We start from the raw sequence: 20,268 nt of genomic DNA on the forward strand, positions 1-20,268 counted from the left end.
TAGGCCTCCCCCAATAATTCCACAATGGCCAGTTGGTGGGGGCCTGCATCCAGCGCCTTCCCGCTTAACCCTCACCCACTTAAAATAAGACCCTCAATAGGGTTTTCTTCCTACAGTGGAGACCTCCATGAAGAAAGAAAGAAAAAAGCTCATGATAAGCTAAGTCAAAGAGTTACTAACCTGAACTCTCCTCTCCCGAAGAACTATGATGTGTCGCACTGGTAGACGTGGCCCTCTGCATGGGGTTGACATACAGTCCGTCTGCCGGTCCCGAGCGAGCCGAGCTGATGGAGCCGATGGTGGAAGGGAGGGACCCTCGGCGCTCCCGCTCTGGGGCGTGCAGGTAGAAGGGCGAGCGGGGACTGTTCGCGTTGATGCAGTTGGGAAGGGCGCACTGGAATCAGAATTTTTGTGGTTAAAGCAAAAAAATATTACGCAGTAGGTTACCCATTTTTTTAAGATAGGGAGGGATTTTTTCTTATTTTATTTTTAAGAAATCTCCATTGTTTTGTACTTGTTTTGACTTGTTGTTGTATCTCTAGAAATCAGAAGTTACTACCTAGCCCAAATACTCGTAAAGCCTGGTCCGTGAGCACGTAGAATTTTGTCCAATGACCCCAAGCTACCCATCCTTATCGCTCGCGCGTAATTATGATGCTGTCGCGCTCGCACACTCACTGCGGGCGCCCGTCGCACAGTCGCGACAGCATATAAGCATGGGTAGCTTGGGGTCGCGATAAGGATGGGTAGCTTGGGGTCATTGGACAAAATTCTACGTGCTCACGGACCAGGCTTTAGTAAATGCGTTTAATAAGTCTGGGTCGAATACAGTTATACCTACTTATACTTCTTTACGTAGCAGTTTGAAAAGGGCACATTGTTGTTAACCCAAAAAAGATTCATCATTTTGAGAGACCAATTTATATTGCACTCTTCGAACTAAGAAGAGTTGAGAATAATAAAGAAGTAGATCCAGAAATGTTTGCTACATTATCTCTCGGTTTTGTAACCGTAAAATTATTTCAGGACATTAAGGATGTTTTAATACATCAGTCTTATACGGATAATTATCATCTTAATATTTAAGCCTTATTGAAATTAAATTACTATACTCACTCGTGCATCACCAGGCGTGCATGCGCAGGAGTGGACCGCTTTATACGCGGAGAGCTGCTTGCTGTCTGCGCCCGCGCCGGCCGCTACCAACACGTTCAGGCACTATTGACAAACAACGTTCATTTAATACTTTGTTATTACATACTCGTAAAATCATATCGTCCAAAGTCGTAGTATCACTTTCTTTGGCCATATTACACGTGGAGATGTCGCTTCTGTTGAACGATTTGTCGTTGAGGGCATAAGAGCGCGCGGCAGGTCGCCCATACGCTGGACTGACCAGGTCAAAACCGCAGTCAATGGTCCACTCCACGAGTGCACAAGAAAGGCTGCAGTGCGGGAGGAATGGCAACGAATTGTGAGACTTGCCACCGGACCGAGTGTGACGACCATGATCACTCTGGCAAGAGTGTAGCGACGAAGAAGAAGAATACATAAAAAACTACAGTTTACTGACTGGTCTATCAACACGGGACTACCCATCATTCCCACCGCTGCAACTCCTGTGTAGTCAGTACCTATCTACAGCTTTACCGTCAATAAAAACAACCAGTAAAAGTCAATTCTGTCCCGGGTGAAAACTAAACTGTCATTGGACCCGCAACGAAATTAACCAGAAGAACAATATTAGGCGTTCGAAGTTACACAAACCTCAATGGACTTACTCGTAATAAACCTATCATGTAAAAATTACTCAGCGTACTGCATACCTATTGAAAAAAATTAACATAGTAGTTAATTTTTTTTGGTAGGTCGTAGATATTCAAACGTCTAAAATAAAGTAATGAAAGTTATCATAAATATTGTGAATTTATCGAATTGAATCTTTTCATTAATAAATAATTGAATTGAGTGTTATTTAATTTGTTATTCTTTTTTACTTTGATATTATATGTAATTCAAGACGTTACGAAATGTATTTTATACTCGTAATTTATTTGAAATATGCCTACAGATAAATAGGCAACTGAATTAACACGAGCATGAGTATATGCATGCATGATTTGTTATGCATTTACAGTGTTTTATGCAAATACATTTTTATTCCAGCTTGTTTCAAAATCGATAGAAACTTTATTTGTTATTGTCACATCAAGTTGTCTGACTTGTTTTGTACTAGCTTGGAAATGTCCTATCGTGATTAAATTACCTTTTTGTCTTTCATCATTATCATCATCATCAACAACCCTTTACAGTCCACTGTTGGACTTTGAGCCTCCTCCACTATAGTGGAAGCTTTTGCTGTAATCCCCACGCATGACAGGCGGGTTGGAGATCTTAGTTTACAAGATTGATGTTTTTCAGAGAGCGCTGCTGCCCGTTCTCTTTTTGATGTGTAGTCCCTAAGTCGCCTCTTACGATACCCGCGGGAAGAGTAGGGGTTGGTGACATATGTATTGTACTGTGTCACCACACGGCTTTCTGTCTTTACAAAATTATATTTCTTTTATCTTAGCACCAAGATCATGTTTATATTTCAAAGAAAATCAGTTATGCCGCTGTTATATTTAGAAAACGTATAAAAATATTTTTACAAAATAATTCAGCACAATACGAGTATCGACGATAATTTTCAGTAACAGTTTAACAGTTTCCTGTAACGAATTTCTGTGACTAATTTGTTTAACATGTTCAATGCAAAGTTTGTACCTGTTCTGGTTCATTTAGTTTGCACTCGACAACATTCGATCGTAGGTATATTGCAGGGGTCGTTGCCTTTTTCAAAAGTGGGAAAATTCCTTTTGTTTTCTTGTCGATCAATCCTTGGGGGAGGCTCAAGCATTTCCGTGGCCTTCACCAAATCGAGTGAGTAACTCCCATTTCTGCTCTATACATATTCAGTTAGCCCATCCAAACCCCAAGCGATCGCATAACACTGCGTAACAATTGATTTATCTATGTCTGGATTCGCGGAACTTGAAGGGTGAATAGAAATACTCGTAAAACATTTTTTTTCACTGGTCAATCATTTCCAGACCAGACCCAAAAATGCCTTAAGCTTAATTACCTACCATGCATAATCTACATTCAAATAACCCGGCTCACCCATCAGACTGTAACGTGGAGAAAACATATACTTTCCAAACGCGCGCTTGCCATTGTGTGGACCGATTACCTGGCCATAGACAAGTGGAAAGTGATTCGTGTAATTGCAAGGTGTTTCAATTACAAAGGTCTTTGTTTATGGTGGACTCTTTGACTTCCTAGTAATTAAAGACAATGAGTTATCGGGATTATGAAACATACGAGTATGTGGCGTTACGCGGGTAGTTTTGTGCCGTGTGTTAGCGATGGGTCTTGGTGTAGAGAGCGAGATTCGATTCCGGGGTGAAGCGGTCAAGTTGAGGGCTTTAGTTCTGGTATTTAGCTATGTTTGTGTATTCCGTGTATATTTGTTTATTTCTTTTTACCAAAAACTATAGAAAAAGTTATGAGTTTCACGATTTGCAAAACGTTTTTATGCAACAAAAGACAGGTAGGTATTTGACCCCAATCACACCTGACGTTAAGTGAGATGCAGTCTAAGGTGGTGCATATCTATACCTGCCCAGTAAATGCCTATTCAGTCTCGCTTTGAGATGATTGATTTGACATTAGCATTTATGTTAACTATTAAAATCACCGCTTAATGCTCATATTTTACAGTAATACCACATAATAGTAATATGTATTAGGTCAATAGTATAACTCTATATTTGAGAAGTGTTCTCGATATTATGTGAATTGGGTGGTAATACTTTGTAACTACACATTGCATTGACAGCGGCTTATTTATTACCAACCAAAAGGAAATAATGAATACAAAGAGTTCATTCATAACCATAGAGCCACTATTACCACAGCTATTACTCATTTCACCTGTCTATACTTCAAGTAAACATCAACACTTTGTTGTTTACGGATCATTAACATATTCATTTTATTCACTGTAGGTATGTTTCACTACAAGAGAAGTTTGTTTGTTGTGGAGAAGAAGGTTAAAATTCGACCGAAAGAAAGTCATATCAAAAATTATGAATAGAGCTAGCTATTATGGAGTGAATATTTTCTGTTTACCGATTTTCTAACCATAGGAAATATCTTAACCCATAATTACGATCCGAACACTTGCTCTGTTCAACTGAACTGTACCGCAATCCGTACAACTCACTTTAGTGCGACTTTGCCATTGATATAAGCGATTTAGCGCTGCATGTTTTATCATTGGTTAGACGACAAATCTAATACTTATATAGTTTTGTCGTTTTGTAGACCTACTGCCCCAAACTGGCTGTTATTCAAAAGAAAGGTCACATTTTATTGTAGCATCAGACTCTTGTAGGTTAACTATTTAAACAGGTAATTAGGGGCAGCAAAATGCTCATTTATTTAACCACGAGTGCTTTAAACAAATAACAAGGTCAAGTATAGTCCAGTAGAGTGAAGATAAAACATAATGTAAAAGTGTTACCAACTAGAATGACATAAGGTCACCGCTAATGATCGAGTTTAAAGATTTTTAAGCACCAGATGGCAAGGTCATCCTCTCAGTTGAAATAGATTTATCAGCACTAGTTTGAAAGGATTCTAAACTAGATACTATTTAAAGATCTCGCGATTTATTTAGATACCCTTTTAGGACTGGTTTTTTTGTTCGATTTGCCATTTGTTTATTTAAATGTAGCCAGTAACGTGATTAGTAAATTGATGTAGACAGGTGTGACACATTTTTACTTCTAAAATACTATTCTTACCATAGCTTTGCGTTTTGGCACGTAAGTAGATATTGCGTCTTGAAATATCCTTCATGTTTTTTTTTATTGTACTAGGCTTACTATCAACACATTTCGTCAATTACAACAACTTTATTTAATAGAACAACAAGTCTTATAAAGTTAAATAGAAGAACAAGTCCTATGACACCCGTTTGTTTTTCTAAAATCTTTTAAACTGTCATCATCGTGAAAAAATGTTATCGTTTGCAACAATTCATCTGTTAAAAATAGCGATGCACCGACAAGTCTGTCGTAACGTTCCGATTGCTATCTGCCTGTGAAGAAGATTTGTCGAGCTATTTGTCAATTTAGAAAATATATCGATGTCTGGCCAGTGATGTAACGGTTACAGCTGTAACACCTTTCAGAGCTGACAGGCAGAAGTGTTAGATAGGCTACAATTACTAAATCACAATCCTACATGGTGCTAAATCATATACCTACTTGTGATCATAAACTTTAACATCATCATATCATCATCTTTTATCATGTGGGTCGTAATCGTAACAACAACCTAGTGGCAGATTTTATGAACCTCTACTGCATAAGTATAATAAGACATATAAAAGGCTCCATAAGAATATAATTTAATATTTTTTCATTTCTCTTATTTATCCGTCTTTCGTTCCCGTGGGATCCTCATCCCAAATACCAAATATTGTTCATGCAAAAGTACATCATACTTAGTAGTTCCTGTTAATCCCTCCAGCCAAGCTAAGTAGGAGTAGTTCTTTTAGTAAGAGTAATAGGTTCACCACAGTAGTCCAGTTGCGATGAGGATGTCGCCACTGAGCTAGCCTTGAATCGGCAGTCCAACATTGGCACCGTCTATTGTCGCCCTATTTACTAACCTCTAGGTGATGATTTTCCGCAGCATCATTGATAGGGCTCTTCCCATGTCTGTCCAGGTGCAGCCTCGCACCATGCCGCAGCAGCCAGCGCACCGTGGACAGATGTCCTCGAGACGCCGCGAAGTGCAGGGGCGTAGCGCCGTCTCCGTCTCTCGCGTTGGGGTCTACGCCTCGCTCTACGATCTAGAAAGAAACAAGAGATGATGGTGAGTACATAATCATAAGTGGAAAACGTATAAGATTTATGATTTTTTTTTGCAGCATCGTAGCGCCGTTTCCTTCCCTTATATTTGGGCCTTGTTCTAGAAAAAGAACAATAGATGGAGGGTCACAATAATAAGTGGAATTTAAATCCATCCAGGATTTATAATGAATTTTGGAACAAGATGCTAATTGACGTAGAAAGACTTACTGCTGCCATTTAACAAAAAAAAAACAATGTTCGGGCAGAATTCTTATGTGGTTCTAATAGAGCACATATTTTATAGGACAACTCTCATTCTTCCATGGATGGGGATGATGAGGAGAGTCGGAGATTAATTAACGATAAAGAAAATCAGAACTCTCCAACCTATCTAGGCAGCATGTAAGCCCAATACTCTATTTTCTACAAAGAAAATAGAACATGAAATATGGTAATGAGTCGAAATGCATTATATATATCTAACTATAACGCGTGTCGCAAAATAGGTCAAGATAGCGAAATATAAGTATCAAAATGAATACAATGATCTTGAAACGAAATCGTATCAAACAAACTCGGACTTTCGCATTTGTAATCATAGTAAAAGATAGATAGTCATCAATATGTATGACGTTGCATGAATCTGATCCGGATACTAAGGAATATTTTTTAATAATGCATATTGTAAATAATTTAACTCTATAATTCATACATTTATCTCGCTTGTTTGGTTTAATTCATTTTTAATGACACTTTCCTAAAGTAATTTAACCCCTTTATTGGTTTTAAGCTTGCATTTCTTTTCCCTTCATAAGAGTGTGGAAAACATTTCAAGCATTAGGTACTAAAAACATAAATTTCAATTTTCATGAAACTCAATGAGAGTTTACATTCAAAAATATTATTCTCACATTTTTACAACTTGTTCAAGCATTACATCACAATAATCAACTGTAACGCAATATACGCTATCAATCAAAATATACTATCTTGTGAACATATTACAATTATGTAACTTCTTAGAATTACTGCGGCTGATCGATTTCTGCCATAAACGTAACAATGAAGAAACAAATTGTAACGAGCCAACTGATGTGAGAGAAAATCTGCAAGTTCAATCACCTCCGACCAATGAGCGCATAATCCGAGGAAACGCACACTCGTGCGCAGGTCCGCGATTGTAGGGTTGCCAGTTATAAAAGTTTAATGTAAATTAATTTGAATTAGAAGCTACTTGTCAATATTTTGAATTAAGAAGAAAATAATGTTTGTAGGTATTCGAAACTGGGTCAAGACAATTTTTTTCATCTTTACAAAAGGGACTTTTGAGATATTGACTGGGGGATACTTAAATCTTAGAATAGGTAGCTTAAATCACATGTTTTCCAAGGATATTACGGATTTTTACGATAAACATAATTTGGTATATACTTAGTCATGTAGAATCAGAAAACATATTTTTTGAAAAATTCCATGTATGTGGTGATAGCCCTACGATTAAACAGTTCAATCGTGCGCACGCGCCGTCATGGTGCGAAAAACACCGCTTGCTATGGATTTCCTCGTACCACACTCGTTGTGATGACCACACAATCATGTAGAATTGAGGAAATGCATTTTCTTATTATGGTAGAGCTCTTAATAATTTCCACACGTGAAGAAAGTTAAATGATTTGGAGATTTATTTCCGTAGCGAAGTATTAATTTACTCCATCTACTTATATCGGTGTAAGCTTGTACATGCTCTTGGCAAGGTAAAATAAATAGGGGGGCTATGCAATAAATTACATATTTGACAATGTCCAAACAGCCTGTCTCCAGCTATCTAAGGTAGACCAGCGTAAAGTCAGTATGACCACTGGGCAAGAACAGACTCGCCATCCATTTGACACAATCTGCGTGTCTCTAGCTTCCCTCCCGCTTCTAGTACGTCCCTAAGGTAGATAGATCAGCGTGACGTCATAGATCATATCGTGATCGTGATATCTACTTCTTCTTCTTCTTGTCGTGTCGACAACAAACCTACATAGTGTCAGTCCAAAACTTCGGTAAAAGAGTAGCGTTGCCAGCAGCATTCATTAAATGCTCCTGTGTGCAGTTGCTCGGGCACTCAGAGCACAAAATCATGTGCTTCATCGACTGGGGAATAACCGCACCTGCCTTCAAGTTTCAGCCATCCAAGAATCCCCACCTGAACAGTTGTCCTTACTACGGCCGACCTGCGTCCGAAGTCTATTTAAAGACTTCCAGGTAAACCTCATATCCAGGCAGAGGAATAACAAAAACATAGGGACAAAAGGGCAGGAAAGATCAGCTCTCTCCCGCCATAACCTGCATCTTTTGACCGATCGTCATGAAGGAGACCCCTTTTTACAAAATTGCTTCGGCTTTTCAGCCTTTGCGGCACAGTATCGTAGGTAAAAATATACTGTAATACTACAATAAGTAGACTCACCATCCATTTGACGCAGTCCAAGCAGCCGGTCTGCGCAGCCGCGTGTATAGGCAGCATGCCGTCCCTCGCTCGAGCGTCCAGCCTTCCTCCCGCCTCCAGCACCAGATACTTGAGAACCGCGAGGTGCCCCTCCTGCGCCGCGAGGTAGACCGGCGTGACGTCATTGTCCATCGCTGTGTTGGCGCTGTGGATAAAACAGAAGTGGTTAGTTGTAGACCAAAAGAAAATCTTAAAGGCAAAGTGCTCATTATTATGTTACTCCTCCAAGAAGTTCTAATTATTCGTATTATAAATTATTTCTCGAGTCCAGATTATAAAATTCAACTTGCAGGCTTGAATAAGGGCAAAAACCAGTAATGTTAGTTATCAGACTTACGCCCATATTCATAAACGATGTTTACTTAAGTGGAGCAGCAAATCGAACGCACAGCGTTGAATAGAGCTCTGTGATTGGTTCATGTGTGCGTCCATGCGCACTGTGAGATCTCATAGTAATTTTTGTGGATACGGGCGTTAGAATAGACGTCCTCCGACTTTGTGAACCAATAAAAAGACCATTGCATTGAATTACGACACCTTGCAAGTCTTCTAATGTAAACAGATTTTTTTTCATGATCTCCTGTTAGGTTATTAGACTGACAGATAAACATGATAAAACTGAACGTAGTACTAACTAAAACTAAACTAAATTGTAGTTTCTAACTAATCCACACGCGCTAGATATTCTACAAATTGAAACACTCTTACGCAACCATTTTAGGAAACAACCTTCAATACATAAAACTACGTAAAACTTCCTGAGAAATTGAGAGTAGCGTACAGTAGAGTGGGTCACGGCTAGTTTGAATTATCAGAAAAAGTAGCGCCGGTCGAAAAAGCATTCAGTTGATACTTACGAAACGTAAACGGTTTTTTATTGCTATAAAACCGATGCATATTTAGAAAAGGTGACTTGACTAATTTAATTAAAAATGCTTGCGGTTATAATTAGAGATTGGATGAATGAATAGATGGATGTTTCATAAAGAAATTCATAAAATTAATTTTATTTTTGCAAGTAGGTTTTTAAAAAGCACTTTTACAGGGCCAGTATTAACCTTTGGGATAATAAATGAGCCAGCAGTGCTGAGAAGGAGCTTTGATACTAAATCACGCAAAAAGTACCGAACGGATTTTGATTAAACTTTATAGAATTAGTTTTTTTTTTATGTTTTCTATGTTTACCTCCTAAACGAGCAGACGGATCAATTGTGTGAGTGGGATAATTGGCCAAATTATAAAATACGAGTAAGTGTAAAGTAAGTCTTTTTTATGATAAACTAAATTTCACGCAGACAAAGTCACGGGCAAAAGCTAGTGCTAAATAACAAGCGCAGCATCAAAAAATTGCGGCTACTAACTCCAAAACTGACACAATTCGGCTCACATTGACAACTTACGTAAAACCACGTAACATTATGAAGTTATTACTACAATATTACTTGGACAATTAAACAACTTTGTAATATCCGAATGATGAGATAAGATATCGTGGGAGAAAACTCGAACAATGGTATTAGGAGGTTTTGCGTAGAGACGCGTCAGAAACGTGTTTTGGTGTGCCAGTACAGTCAGCTATAAAGAGCTAACGACAAGATTTATTTATTAATTAGCGGCCGCCCGCGACTTCGTACGCGTGGATCCCGTTCATCTATCTTACGCGATTTAGATTTTTCATACGAATGTTTTTTCCCGCTAACTCCCGTTCCCGTGGGAATTTTGCAATATCCTGTTGTAACTAAGCTTTAAGTTTATTACGGTACCTGCATGCCAAATTTCAAGCGTCTAACTTCTCGCTTCTCGCTCAACATCCTAGAGAATTGGGCATGGCTGAAAACCAGTGTTGCAAGGATCTCTCCTTACAACGTAGACTGAGCCAGGTCCAATTGCCTTCGGTGTACTTCATATTATTATAGTTGTAAGTCTAACTACCTGTACCTGTCTAATGGTTCGAAGGCAATAAATACATTTTTTATTTTATTTTTTATTATTTTTCTAACTTAAGCGGTTTAGACTAGCGGCCGCTCGCGACATCGTAGCCGTAGATCCCGTTTTACCCCCTTAGGGGTGGAGTTTCGTCCTTTCTTAGCAGATTCGGTAGATGTTATAACGTAGGCAACGTTATAACATCTACCTGCATGCCAAATTTCAGCCCGATCCGTCCAGTGGTTTGGGCTGTGCGTAGATAGATCACTATGTCAGTTAGTCAGTCATCTTTGAATTATAATATATTTAGATAGGTACAGTGTACAGTACATAGAATACCACTTATTTAGGAAAAATACAGCTACAAATCACCTACAAATATGAACCAGTTACAACTGCACACAACTATAAAAATACCTTCTTCTTTGCCTGGCCCATTCCCATTTTATTTGGGGTCGGCCCTCCTTATCATGCGTACCAGGCGGCTCGGTCCTGGGTCGTATCTTTGAGTTTTCTTTGAGGCCCACTTTTAGGTTTTGGCCCACTTTTGGCTTGGTAAAACATTGAAGGTGGGCCCAGTAACTGGAAGTAAAACCATTTAAAAATGTTTTAACAATTTAAAAAAGTGACTTGACCCGTAGACCAAGCTAAAAGTGGGCCAAGTTGCTGGAAGACTCATCTCTTTGTTGACTTGGGCCTCTTTGAGGTCCTTATTTACTACGGACATCTGGGATTCGGGGTCTTCCTCGTTCTCGGGGTTTAATTTCGATGTCTAGCACTTTTCTGGTCATGTGGTCGGACAAGATACCATCCCATTGATTTTAAATTATGGTTAAGAATCCCCTTGAACAAACTTGGCCTTCACTGGTAGGGTTTTAACGGTGAGAACGAGAGGTTGAAATAGTCTCAATTGTAACTACGAGTAAGCTCAATTTTCGTAAATTGTTCAGTTTTTTTTATGTAGTTGACTGTAAGTAATCTTTGCAATCTTTCTGTCCAGTAAAGGTATTTATCGATGACTTTTATCTTTGTTTAAAATAGATTGGATTTCTTAGAACCAGTTGTAGCTACTTGTAATTACTTCTCAAAGTTTGATTTATGGTCCTGAAAGTGCGCTTATTTATTTTAAATGGTAATTAAAAGTAATGAAAGTTAGTTTACAGACGTACGATTCATCATAACGTAGCAGTAACAACTTTTTTTATGTTTTTTCTCTAGAAAAAGCGAGGAACATATTCTTATTTATTGTTTCAGCACATATTGTTGGTGACTTCGTGGCATAACATGTCTTAAAACTCAAATTTTATGTACTGTTAACAACCAATCAGTGACAAAAAATAATCACAGTAAATACTTAAACCAATCAGTAAAAAAAATAAGCATAAACAATTGAATACCTACATGTAAGTATACAGTTTCGGTCTCATTAAGGAATACATTATTTACATTTCATATTATATACGAGAATTATTATATAGGTACGTATATGCAAGTATTTAGTTTAATTTCTTACCTATCTGAAATTGAAGTAAGTAATTTAATTTTAAATAAACAACTTGAAAAAATCGAACTGCCTAAGGCGGGACTCGAAACCACGAAATTTAGTTTGAGAAGCGACTCTATTCGCTAAGAAATTTTAATAATTTATTTAATTTTGTCTTACTTTGTGATCGTTAATGACATCACAGCACTGTAGTGTTGATTTTCCATTTGGTAAAGATACATAACTGAGCAGCAAAAAATACATTTTTCTTGCAACTCTACATCGGGACATTATAGGCATAATGAACATTATCATAATCGTAAAGCCGATAACTCGAGTCACGAATCGCTATCGCAATGTATCGATCTCTCACATTTCACTTTTATTTTCTCGGCTCTCACTAAGAGCAATCGTGCCTTTTTACGGATACGTTATAACTTGTAAATTCTGTGTAATTAAGGAAGAAGAAGAAACGACATTTCCTTAACAATTAATTTGTGATAATATTTGTACAACACAAGTATTAACTTTTAACAGTCATTTGTAGATGTTTTATGCTTCAACATACGAACGTTTTCAGTTTAGATTCACGGCTTTTTGTACTTTTAGATGACATGCAATCTGATGTTTGATATACATAGAAAGTACGTAGCTATTGTTTTCATGGATGTTTGAAAGATAAGTTTGTATGTCTTAGTGACTTGTGCTTCCTTGTCCCATGTTTTAATACATTAACTGCTTCTTTTTCCTTACGACAATGTTTTTCTTAGGGTATTCGTTTTGAAAGCTGTGAGATATCATCGGGTAAAAATGGAAGCGTTAAGATATGTGGTGCATGGATTATACGAGTAATTACAGTAGAAATACTAGTAGGTGCGTGATCCTACACCAGTGTTTTGTATGAAAAAAAATTTTTGCGACCCCCGACCGTTTGATTTTTTTCATGCATTTTTTAAAGTTACAAAAATGTTATAGGGACCGAATACGAAGTAGATTTTACGATCTCGCGACCCCCCTAAAGAGGCTTCGCAACCCCCTAAAGAGGCTTCGCGATCCACAGGTTGAAAAACACTGCTCTACACCATGTCTATTTTAATTGTGTAGACAGATTTTTGTAAGCATATGTCCTACTCACTACCTGACGCTATCTACAAGTATGCATGTACTTTTGTGTTTATAAGTTTATAATATCACATAAGATTTTACCGTTATCACAATACACAACTGTGGTAGTACTAACTGGCCTCACTTTTGCAAAAAATGGCGAGGTTTTTGTAACAATATTTGACATTTGCGTGCTCCATAGATTCTATCATATTAACTGCGCGTGCAATTTCTAGTTACATCACAAATTTATTCGAGCGTGTAAAGTACTGATTGATTTATAAGTTATGGTGTGGAAGCCACATGAAGTAAATGAATAAATAGTTTAGACCATAAATAGCCACCATTAAATGGGGCCACAAGTGGATAAATCATGCTGCTAGAGACATTATCTATCAGCCCAAAGTAGTACTGTAGTAACAGCCCGAGACAGTAAGAACTGGCAATTTTATGACAAAAATCAAGTCAAACAGTGATTGAACTAATAGCAGCTCCACGCTGTCAAGTTTTGCATCGAGAGGAATTTCGGAACACAATATTGTAGTCTCATTATTTGTAACACATTGTAACATTACTTTGCACCCAAAGATATACATATATACATACACGAGTACTAGATCACTATACATAGATGTTAGTGGCATTCAGCTAGATTTCATGGACAATCTGGCGTGAAATATACGTAATTTTTAATCTTTACAAGCTAAATTCATCATAGCACGCATCTTCAAGAGAGAAGGTGTTTAGAAACAACCCAACCACTTCTTTAAATTAGCTTGGCGTTTTTACAATCTCATTATAAGCAATTAAAGATCAAAGAACAAGCGTTGTAAATCATACTCTCTGTCGCATTTAGTGCCATTTTTTTGCAATTGTTTCTGAGCTCTTTATGTGACAAAAAGCATGATTTATACTGCTTCTCTATATCAGCTAGATGTTTTCTCAAAATTTCATAAATTAACCACTTTTTAGTCGGATAAAAACGTTATTATCTCATCAAAAATAATCATTAACCTCATTGACAGATCTGGGGATGCTGAGTGTATGTATTTAAAAAAGTATATAAGTAGCTGGCACCCATAACACAAGCATGTTAGTTGCTTACTTTGAGGCTAGATGGCGCTGTGTGAAATTGTCCTAAAAATAACTTTTTATTTTCTTTTATTGTAAATATTGCTTATGTTAGATTTTCTTTATTAATTTTATTGAGTATTGTAAATTAATGGCCTAATCATAGTAAAAAGAAAAGTAACTACTACAAGGCACTAGGAACATCATTTTTACACCATAGTTCTGCCTTCCACGATTCTCTTTCAATCTTAACAGCACAATCAAGTATACCATATTAACATTAACCGTACCACATATATGATACTTAGGTCAGCGATCATCGTCAATCTGTTTGTCATTAACTAAGATTACTATTTCGACCACAACTATTAGAGGAGGCGCACACCGTCGATTTTTAGTTGGCCGATAGTTGTGCCCGATTTTAAATTGTATGAAGAACCGGCCAAATCGAATCGGCGTAGTGTGCGCACTCCCATACATACCCATATTACCCATACTGATCAACTGCCCGACTAAACTATCGGCCGACGAAAAATCAAGTGTGCGCCTACTCTTACGACGATCTAACCGAGCAAAAATCATTAATCGCATTTCGAAATCATGATAGGCTTTAGTGAAAACCACAGTAGTTAAACTTTTAGAGAGAATATGAATAGATTCCTTATAATCATTTTAACTTACACCACAGAATGTGTGAAAAGTATGTAATTATAATAAAAGAAGTCAATTCTCTATATTGAATAAAATTATTGATAGCTTAGCTATGTACTATTTGTCATACATATTCAATATCTTGTATTATACTTGTCGCAACAACATCTTACGTTCACATAAACATAATTTACGTAAAATACTAATACTTAATGCAATGCATTTGAATTACAAAATGTCAGAAGTTGCAAAAGGAATTGATAACGTTCTAAATCAGTAGTATTCAGGTTTTAATATTCAAATAAGTATGATAATATCAACCAACATACAACCGGTCAAGTGCAAATTAGTATTTCGATTGAGAGTTCCTAACCCTCAACACTTAATGATACCTACTTCTCTAAAAAAACTACACTATCTAACAGTATACTAACTAAACTTAAAAACACAACAAAGTGTGTAACTAATTTTATTAATTTTACATGTCCTATTAGGCCTCAAATCTTAGTCAATTTTTCAATTCTTGATATTATTTACTGTCAAGTGTCCGAACAGCATAAATGGCTGTATTTCACTTTGAAACTTAAGAGATACCTAATTAACATTAAAGCCCCAAGATAACGTAGATCTAATTATATTATCTAGTACTTATTTGATAGTTACAATGTAATGTACTACAAGTTCTTATAACGCTTTATTTTTGATTAAGTTACCGAACCCTAAGACATTATACAGATTAATTTCTTCCGTGCCGGCACAACTTGAAATATCACTGGACTAAAGTCAACTTATACGAGATGATCGAAATCTTGAGTTCCATTAAGTCATAAGTAAGCTAAATTCTCAGTGAACTAAAGTCAAACTAATATGCCACATGATCTAAGTCTAAATCTCCATTTAATCATAGATAAGATAGTTAAATAAAAGATTTATAAAACATATGGTAGCTGGTATCCTTACAGCTTAGTAGATGAATAAAAAAAATTGACACGCTGGATGCGTCCTGCAGTCTGTGGTCAGGTCAAAATGAACCCAGCTCGTATCATGTGTGAACAACATTGTCGGTCTCACCGCAGACCGCAAAACGCATTTAGTGTGGCAAATCCTTAAGTCTAAAATTAGTTAATAGTAGAACAATTTTAAATTAGTATAGTCTTAATATTACCGTTCTCTCCCTGCGTAAGTACCAGACTTCATTTTGGCATATTTCTTGGTTTTCTTGCTTTTCTTCCCGAAAAACCCCTTGCTAGTTACGCGGTTGTACGGCGGGTGTGTGTTATTCAAAGTCATTTTTAACAATTACAATGTTTTTTATTCAAAAACACTATTGTCTGTTTCTCAATCACTTTTGTTCATTTTCACTCGGTGTCGATATTCGTGTAATCTGTGTAAAAGCAATTTTATGCCATTTCTCAATTGATGCTATTAATTGAATTATTTGTCAAACATTTAACGAAATTTTATTTTACGTGTAAAACTCAATACGTAAGACAGCAAATAAAAAACATCGTGTCCAGATCTTATTTAATACTGGTCTTAATATTATATCACGTTATTAGTATGCAATTATTACACTAAAATACCTATATTACGTTCAAATATTAAAGCACTGTAGCCCATTTATATTCCCGAAGCAGTGGTAGCGTTAATACTGGGACATGTAAAAGTGCTTTTTAAAAGCCTATTTGCAAAAATAAATGAGTCTTACAAAATAGTCAAAAAGTTAAATTCTAACTATACAGGGTGTTAGGTAAATGGGTATATGAGCCGACACTAGCCCATGTTAACATGGGCATATAAATGGTATAGTGAAGTCAGAAAATTGATATCTCTATTTTAATTATTTTAATTTACATACAAATCAGATTTTATAAAATTTATATTGTATGAAAATTAAAAAAATTAAAATGTTGATATCAAATTTCTGACTTCACCATACCATTTATATGCCCATGTTAACATGGGCTAGTGTCGGCTCATATACCCATTTACCTAACACCCTGTATATAGCAATGTCAATTTAACTATGCCATAATTATGTATAGTTACATATACTGTATAAAATTACCATTTCGCATACACACTATGTAATTACTGGAAATTGTGAATTTATTATAGACAGCTCATAATAATGGAGAAAACAGATGAAATATGTACAACACTCTCTTTTCTAGAGTGTATTGTTCACATGACAATGTGTGACAATTAGTACATAATCAGTACTAAATTATAGTGTTAATGTACAAAGAAATATGGGTACTTTAATTATTACAAGACATTTTAATGAAAAATTTTCAATCTTAAAAGTCATAGTTAGTAATTAAAAAATCCTTTGCTACAAAGTTTAAAACCAATAAAATGAAACTGAAAAGTTATTTTTTAGTTTAATACTCTCCGGTATAAGAAATGGCATAAAACTGCGGTCACATCTGAAAAATCACTCGATAACACAACCACTATTTTTTAATCAACTAAAAAGTTCTGACACTAATAAAAAAAGCGAATCGCTTGAAACAACACTTTTTGTCTTTTTAAAAACAAAACGAATCGTTTATTCTAATAAAAACAACCGACTGTCGATCCAAATTCGATTTTCGAGGCTCGGCAGTGACGTCTCGCGTCAAAGTTCGCGCGTTGTGCGCACGCGCGTGTCTCTTTACAACTGGCGAGCTTAAGGCTTTGGTTTCTACGAGAAAACAGCGAAAGTGGATGGTGCTTTGTCTACGTTTTCCAAGCGGCTTAATGTCGTATTGATTGTGTATTGCTATGTTTTGTTGCAATGCTAGATTATTCGATAGATCTTACCAATAAAGTTTTATTATTATGCAATATTTATTATATGAGATAAGGTTTCTAAGCGCTAGGACATAAAAGGAATTGTGGCATCTTAAAAGCTTTTCCAGTTTATGCGTTGTTTATTAATCTTCAATAAAAACATTTTGTGTGATTAAATATTATTTTCGATGGGCATTTATAACCACGCTTTAGCTTTGATTTCAGTTGGAATAAAATAAAAAAAATATAAATCAAGAAAGACAAAGGCTTTTGTGAAGAAATAAAATCTTATGAAAAAGTACTTTTTAGACATCGAAACTTATGCCCGTTTTTACCATCAATCCCTATTTTTAAGTGACCCCTATGTAAACAAAATTCCTGTTAATTGTTACCATAGGGGTCACTTAAAAATTAGGGATTGATGGTGATAACAGGCATTAGTCCATTTTAAAAATATAACTTACCTACACTTCATGAAAAGTGTTACGTGTTAAAAAGTGTAAAGCAAACAAAACATGTGTCAAATTCAAGTAAAATTAACCACTTTGCCTGCAATGAGACTCAATTGATTCTTCGTGAGTTCCAGAGACGTTAAAATGTAAGAAAAAGATCAATATTCATTGGAATTATTCATATAGATACTAACAATTCGTGACTTTATCTCATATGTTTTAAGTCACAAGCTGAATGACTTTACAATTTTGTTATAATGTTGTTATTTTCATAAAAGAGGATATTTCACAAAATAGCATGACAAAAAGTTGTTAGAGATACACGGATATAAATAAACGAAACTTGTTTTTAAAATAGAAGTAATAAGAAAATGATAATGACCAAACACGCGGTGCATGCGATTTTTAAACACATTTTATCCTTGCAAAAATATCAAATGTTTTTTACTTTAATTCCAACCACAAAAAATGTCATTTATCACAAATAGTAAAAAAATGAAGCTTATATTCGAAATCAATGTGGTATATTATTAAATTTAACAAAATTTAGTTCACACTAAACTCACGCTTTTGGCTAAGACTGAAATTCCACTCAAACTGCAATATCCAATATAACAAAGGTACACGATGTACAATATGTATTTTAATCATCCCACTATTTTGATAGAGTTTGAGATTATCTTGTGTTTAATTGTGACCCTTTTCGTAAATACTTAAAGGTCCTTCATATATCTCATAATTATCCATTTCGTTCATTTTCATTTTACTGATCAAAAGTTATATTAACCGTGACTCTTGTAACTTGCACCACAGCCCAGTTTCTCTCGGCGTCATTATGACGCACCGTACATGACACGGCCGTTTTGCTAAACACTTTCGCTGCGGCTTTCTTAGCCTGTTCAATTCTGTACCGAATATGTGGAGTAACGGTTGTGTAACACCATGCAACGATAACCCTGTAATCATATGCTTTGGGAGAAATCTCACTTAAACTTAACACGCTTTTGATAAAGAAATTGTATCACATTTTTAAAGTTCTTGTCGGCACCGTTTTAAGTAAAATACATTGTTGCTTTCATAACTGATCCAAAATGGTTTTGTTTTTAATTAATATTGTTATGTTTTGACTGATTTGTAACTTATTTTAAGAGTACGTCACAGTCTAGAGTCGCTTTAATAATAAAAATTAATCTATAAAAAACAATACAATAAAAACTTAATTTCTGTGTCGTATGTCTTCCATTTATTTAATTGTAATTACTGAAATTTCTTTAATCCAAATCTTTTTAGTTGTAGAGAAATCGCTTGGTCAATAAATGTGATACAAATTCAATTTCTATTTGCTTTTTAAATTGCAATTTATGTTAAAAATATCCAGTGCTTTACGGAAGATACTTTTATATTGCAGGACACTAGGTATGTAATGCCATGCCATTTTTTGTTAAGAAATAAGGGTAATAAATAAGTTCACAAACTCTGAATAATAGCTGAATAAACTACTTTCTCAGAATTAAATCTGAAACTTTTTATTACAAATAAATTCTAACGAGAACGATTTAAACTTACGGAAGTAAGCAGCACAACACTTTACGGCCTTTACGGTATATAAAGACGGAGTTAAATGGAGTTTAATTGGTAGATGAGCATCGAGCAGTAAAGAGAAAATTGATCTAAGATCTAGGCTGTGAAATACATAGTAACAGGTGTTAGAACTAAGAATACTTAACTGTGATAGTCAGTGATTGATTGGTCCGTTAGCATTCTGTTATTATCATCATCACATACTTATGGTATACGCCATGCCACTATTTTATGCCCCGATTAACATAAAAAAGCTTTTCCATAATAAATAACTATAAAATCAGAACAGTATTTTCACACAGTTCCTTTTATGTTTTAAAATGCCAGAATATAAAGTTTACACTTTTTTCCTCGTATGACAGTCGCCATCATAAACAACTGTTTAATTGTACAAAATCGTTTCTTATATTCGCATACAAAAGGGTATAAACTAAACGTCACGCACTCAGATCATAGAAAGAGAATAGATATGAAGTCGCGCGTAACTACAACGAGAACCAGTGTCCCCACATTTCCCCCACCACAGCTCCCACACACACATTCAACTGTGTAAAAACAAAGCGACTGTGAGTCTACGACAACATGTGCAACCGGCTTAAAAGTGCTGTGATTGGCCAGAAGGCGTGCCTTATGGCCAATCAATGGCCGCGTTACGTGACGCACACTAAGAAAATGCTAGTGAGAGAACAAAGATAAAATGGAGTCGACAAGATATCGATACTTTAAATCGCTAGGGGCAAGGCTCGAAACTGGTTTCACAAAATGCTTATGTATGAAAACCTTTTTATTATTATGTTATTATTAACTACTATCACGCATTTACTT

At 35.9% G+C, this 20,268-nt stretch overlaps 1 protein-coding gene across 11 annotated transcripts in view; it reads right to left on the reverse strand.

Moving 5' to 3' along the window:
• Positions 1–20,268, reverse strand: part of LOC135078716 (espin) — an 89,740-nt gene that overhangs the window by 48,073 nt on the left and 21,399 nt on the right. For 9 of the 11 annotated variants that reach the window (XM_063973271.1, XM_063973270.1, XM_063973269.1 and 6 more), the window contains 4 exons: positions 8,362–8,545; positions 5,723–5,905; positions 1,117–1,218; positions 181–394 (listed from right to left, as the gene is read on the reverse strand). In XM_063973271.1, coding sequence (XP_063829341.1) covers positions 181–394; positions 1,117–1,218; positions 5,723–5,905; positions 8,362–8,545 — 683 coding nt within the window. Of the gene's footprint in view, positions 1–180; positions 395–1,116; positions 1,219–5,722; positions 5,906–8,361; positions 8,546–15,800; positions 16,020–17,209; positions 17,293–20,268 lie in introns of those variants that run through there. The other 2 variants (XM_063973273.1, XM_063973262.1) reach the window with 1 other exon arrangement.

This window comes from Ostrinia nubilalis, chromosome 15, assembly GCF_963855985.1.
Source record: "Ostrinia nubilalis chromosome 15, ilOstNubi1.1, whole genome shotgun sequence".
NCBI classification, from domain to species: Eukaryota; Metazoa; Arthropoda; class Insecta; order Lepidoptera; family Crambidae; genus Ostrinia; species Ostrinia nubilalis.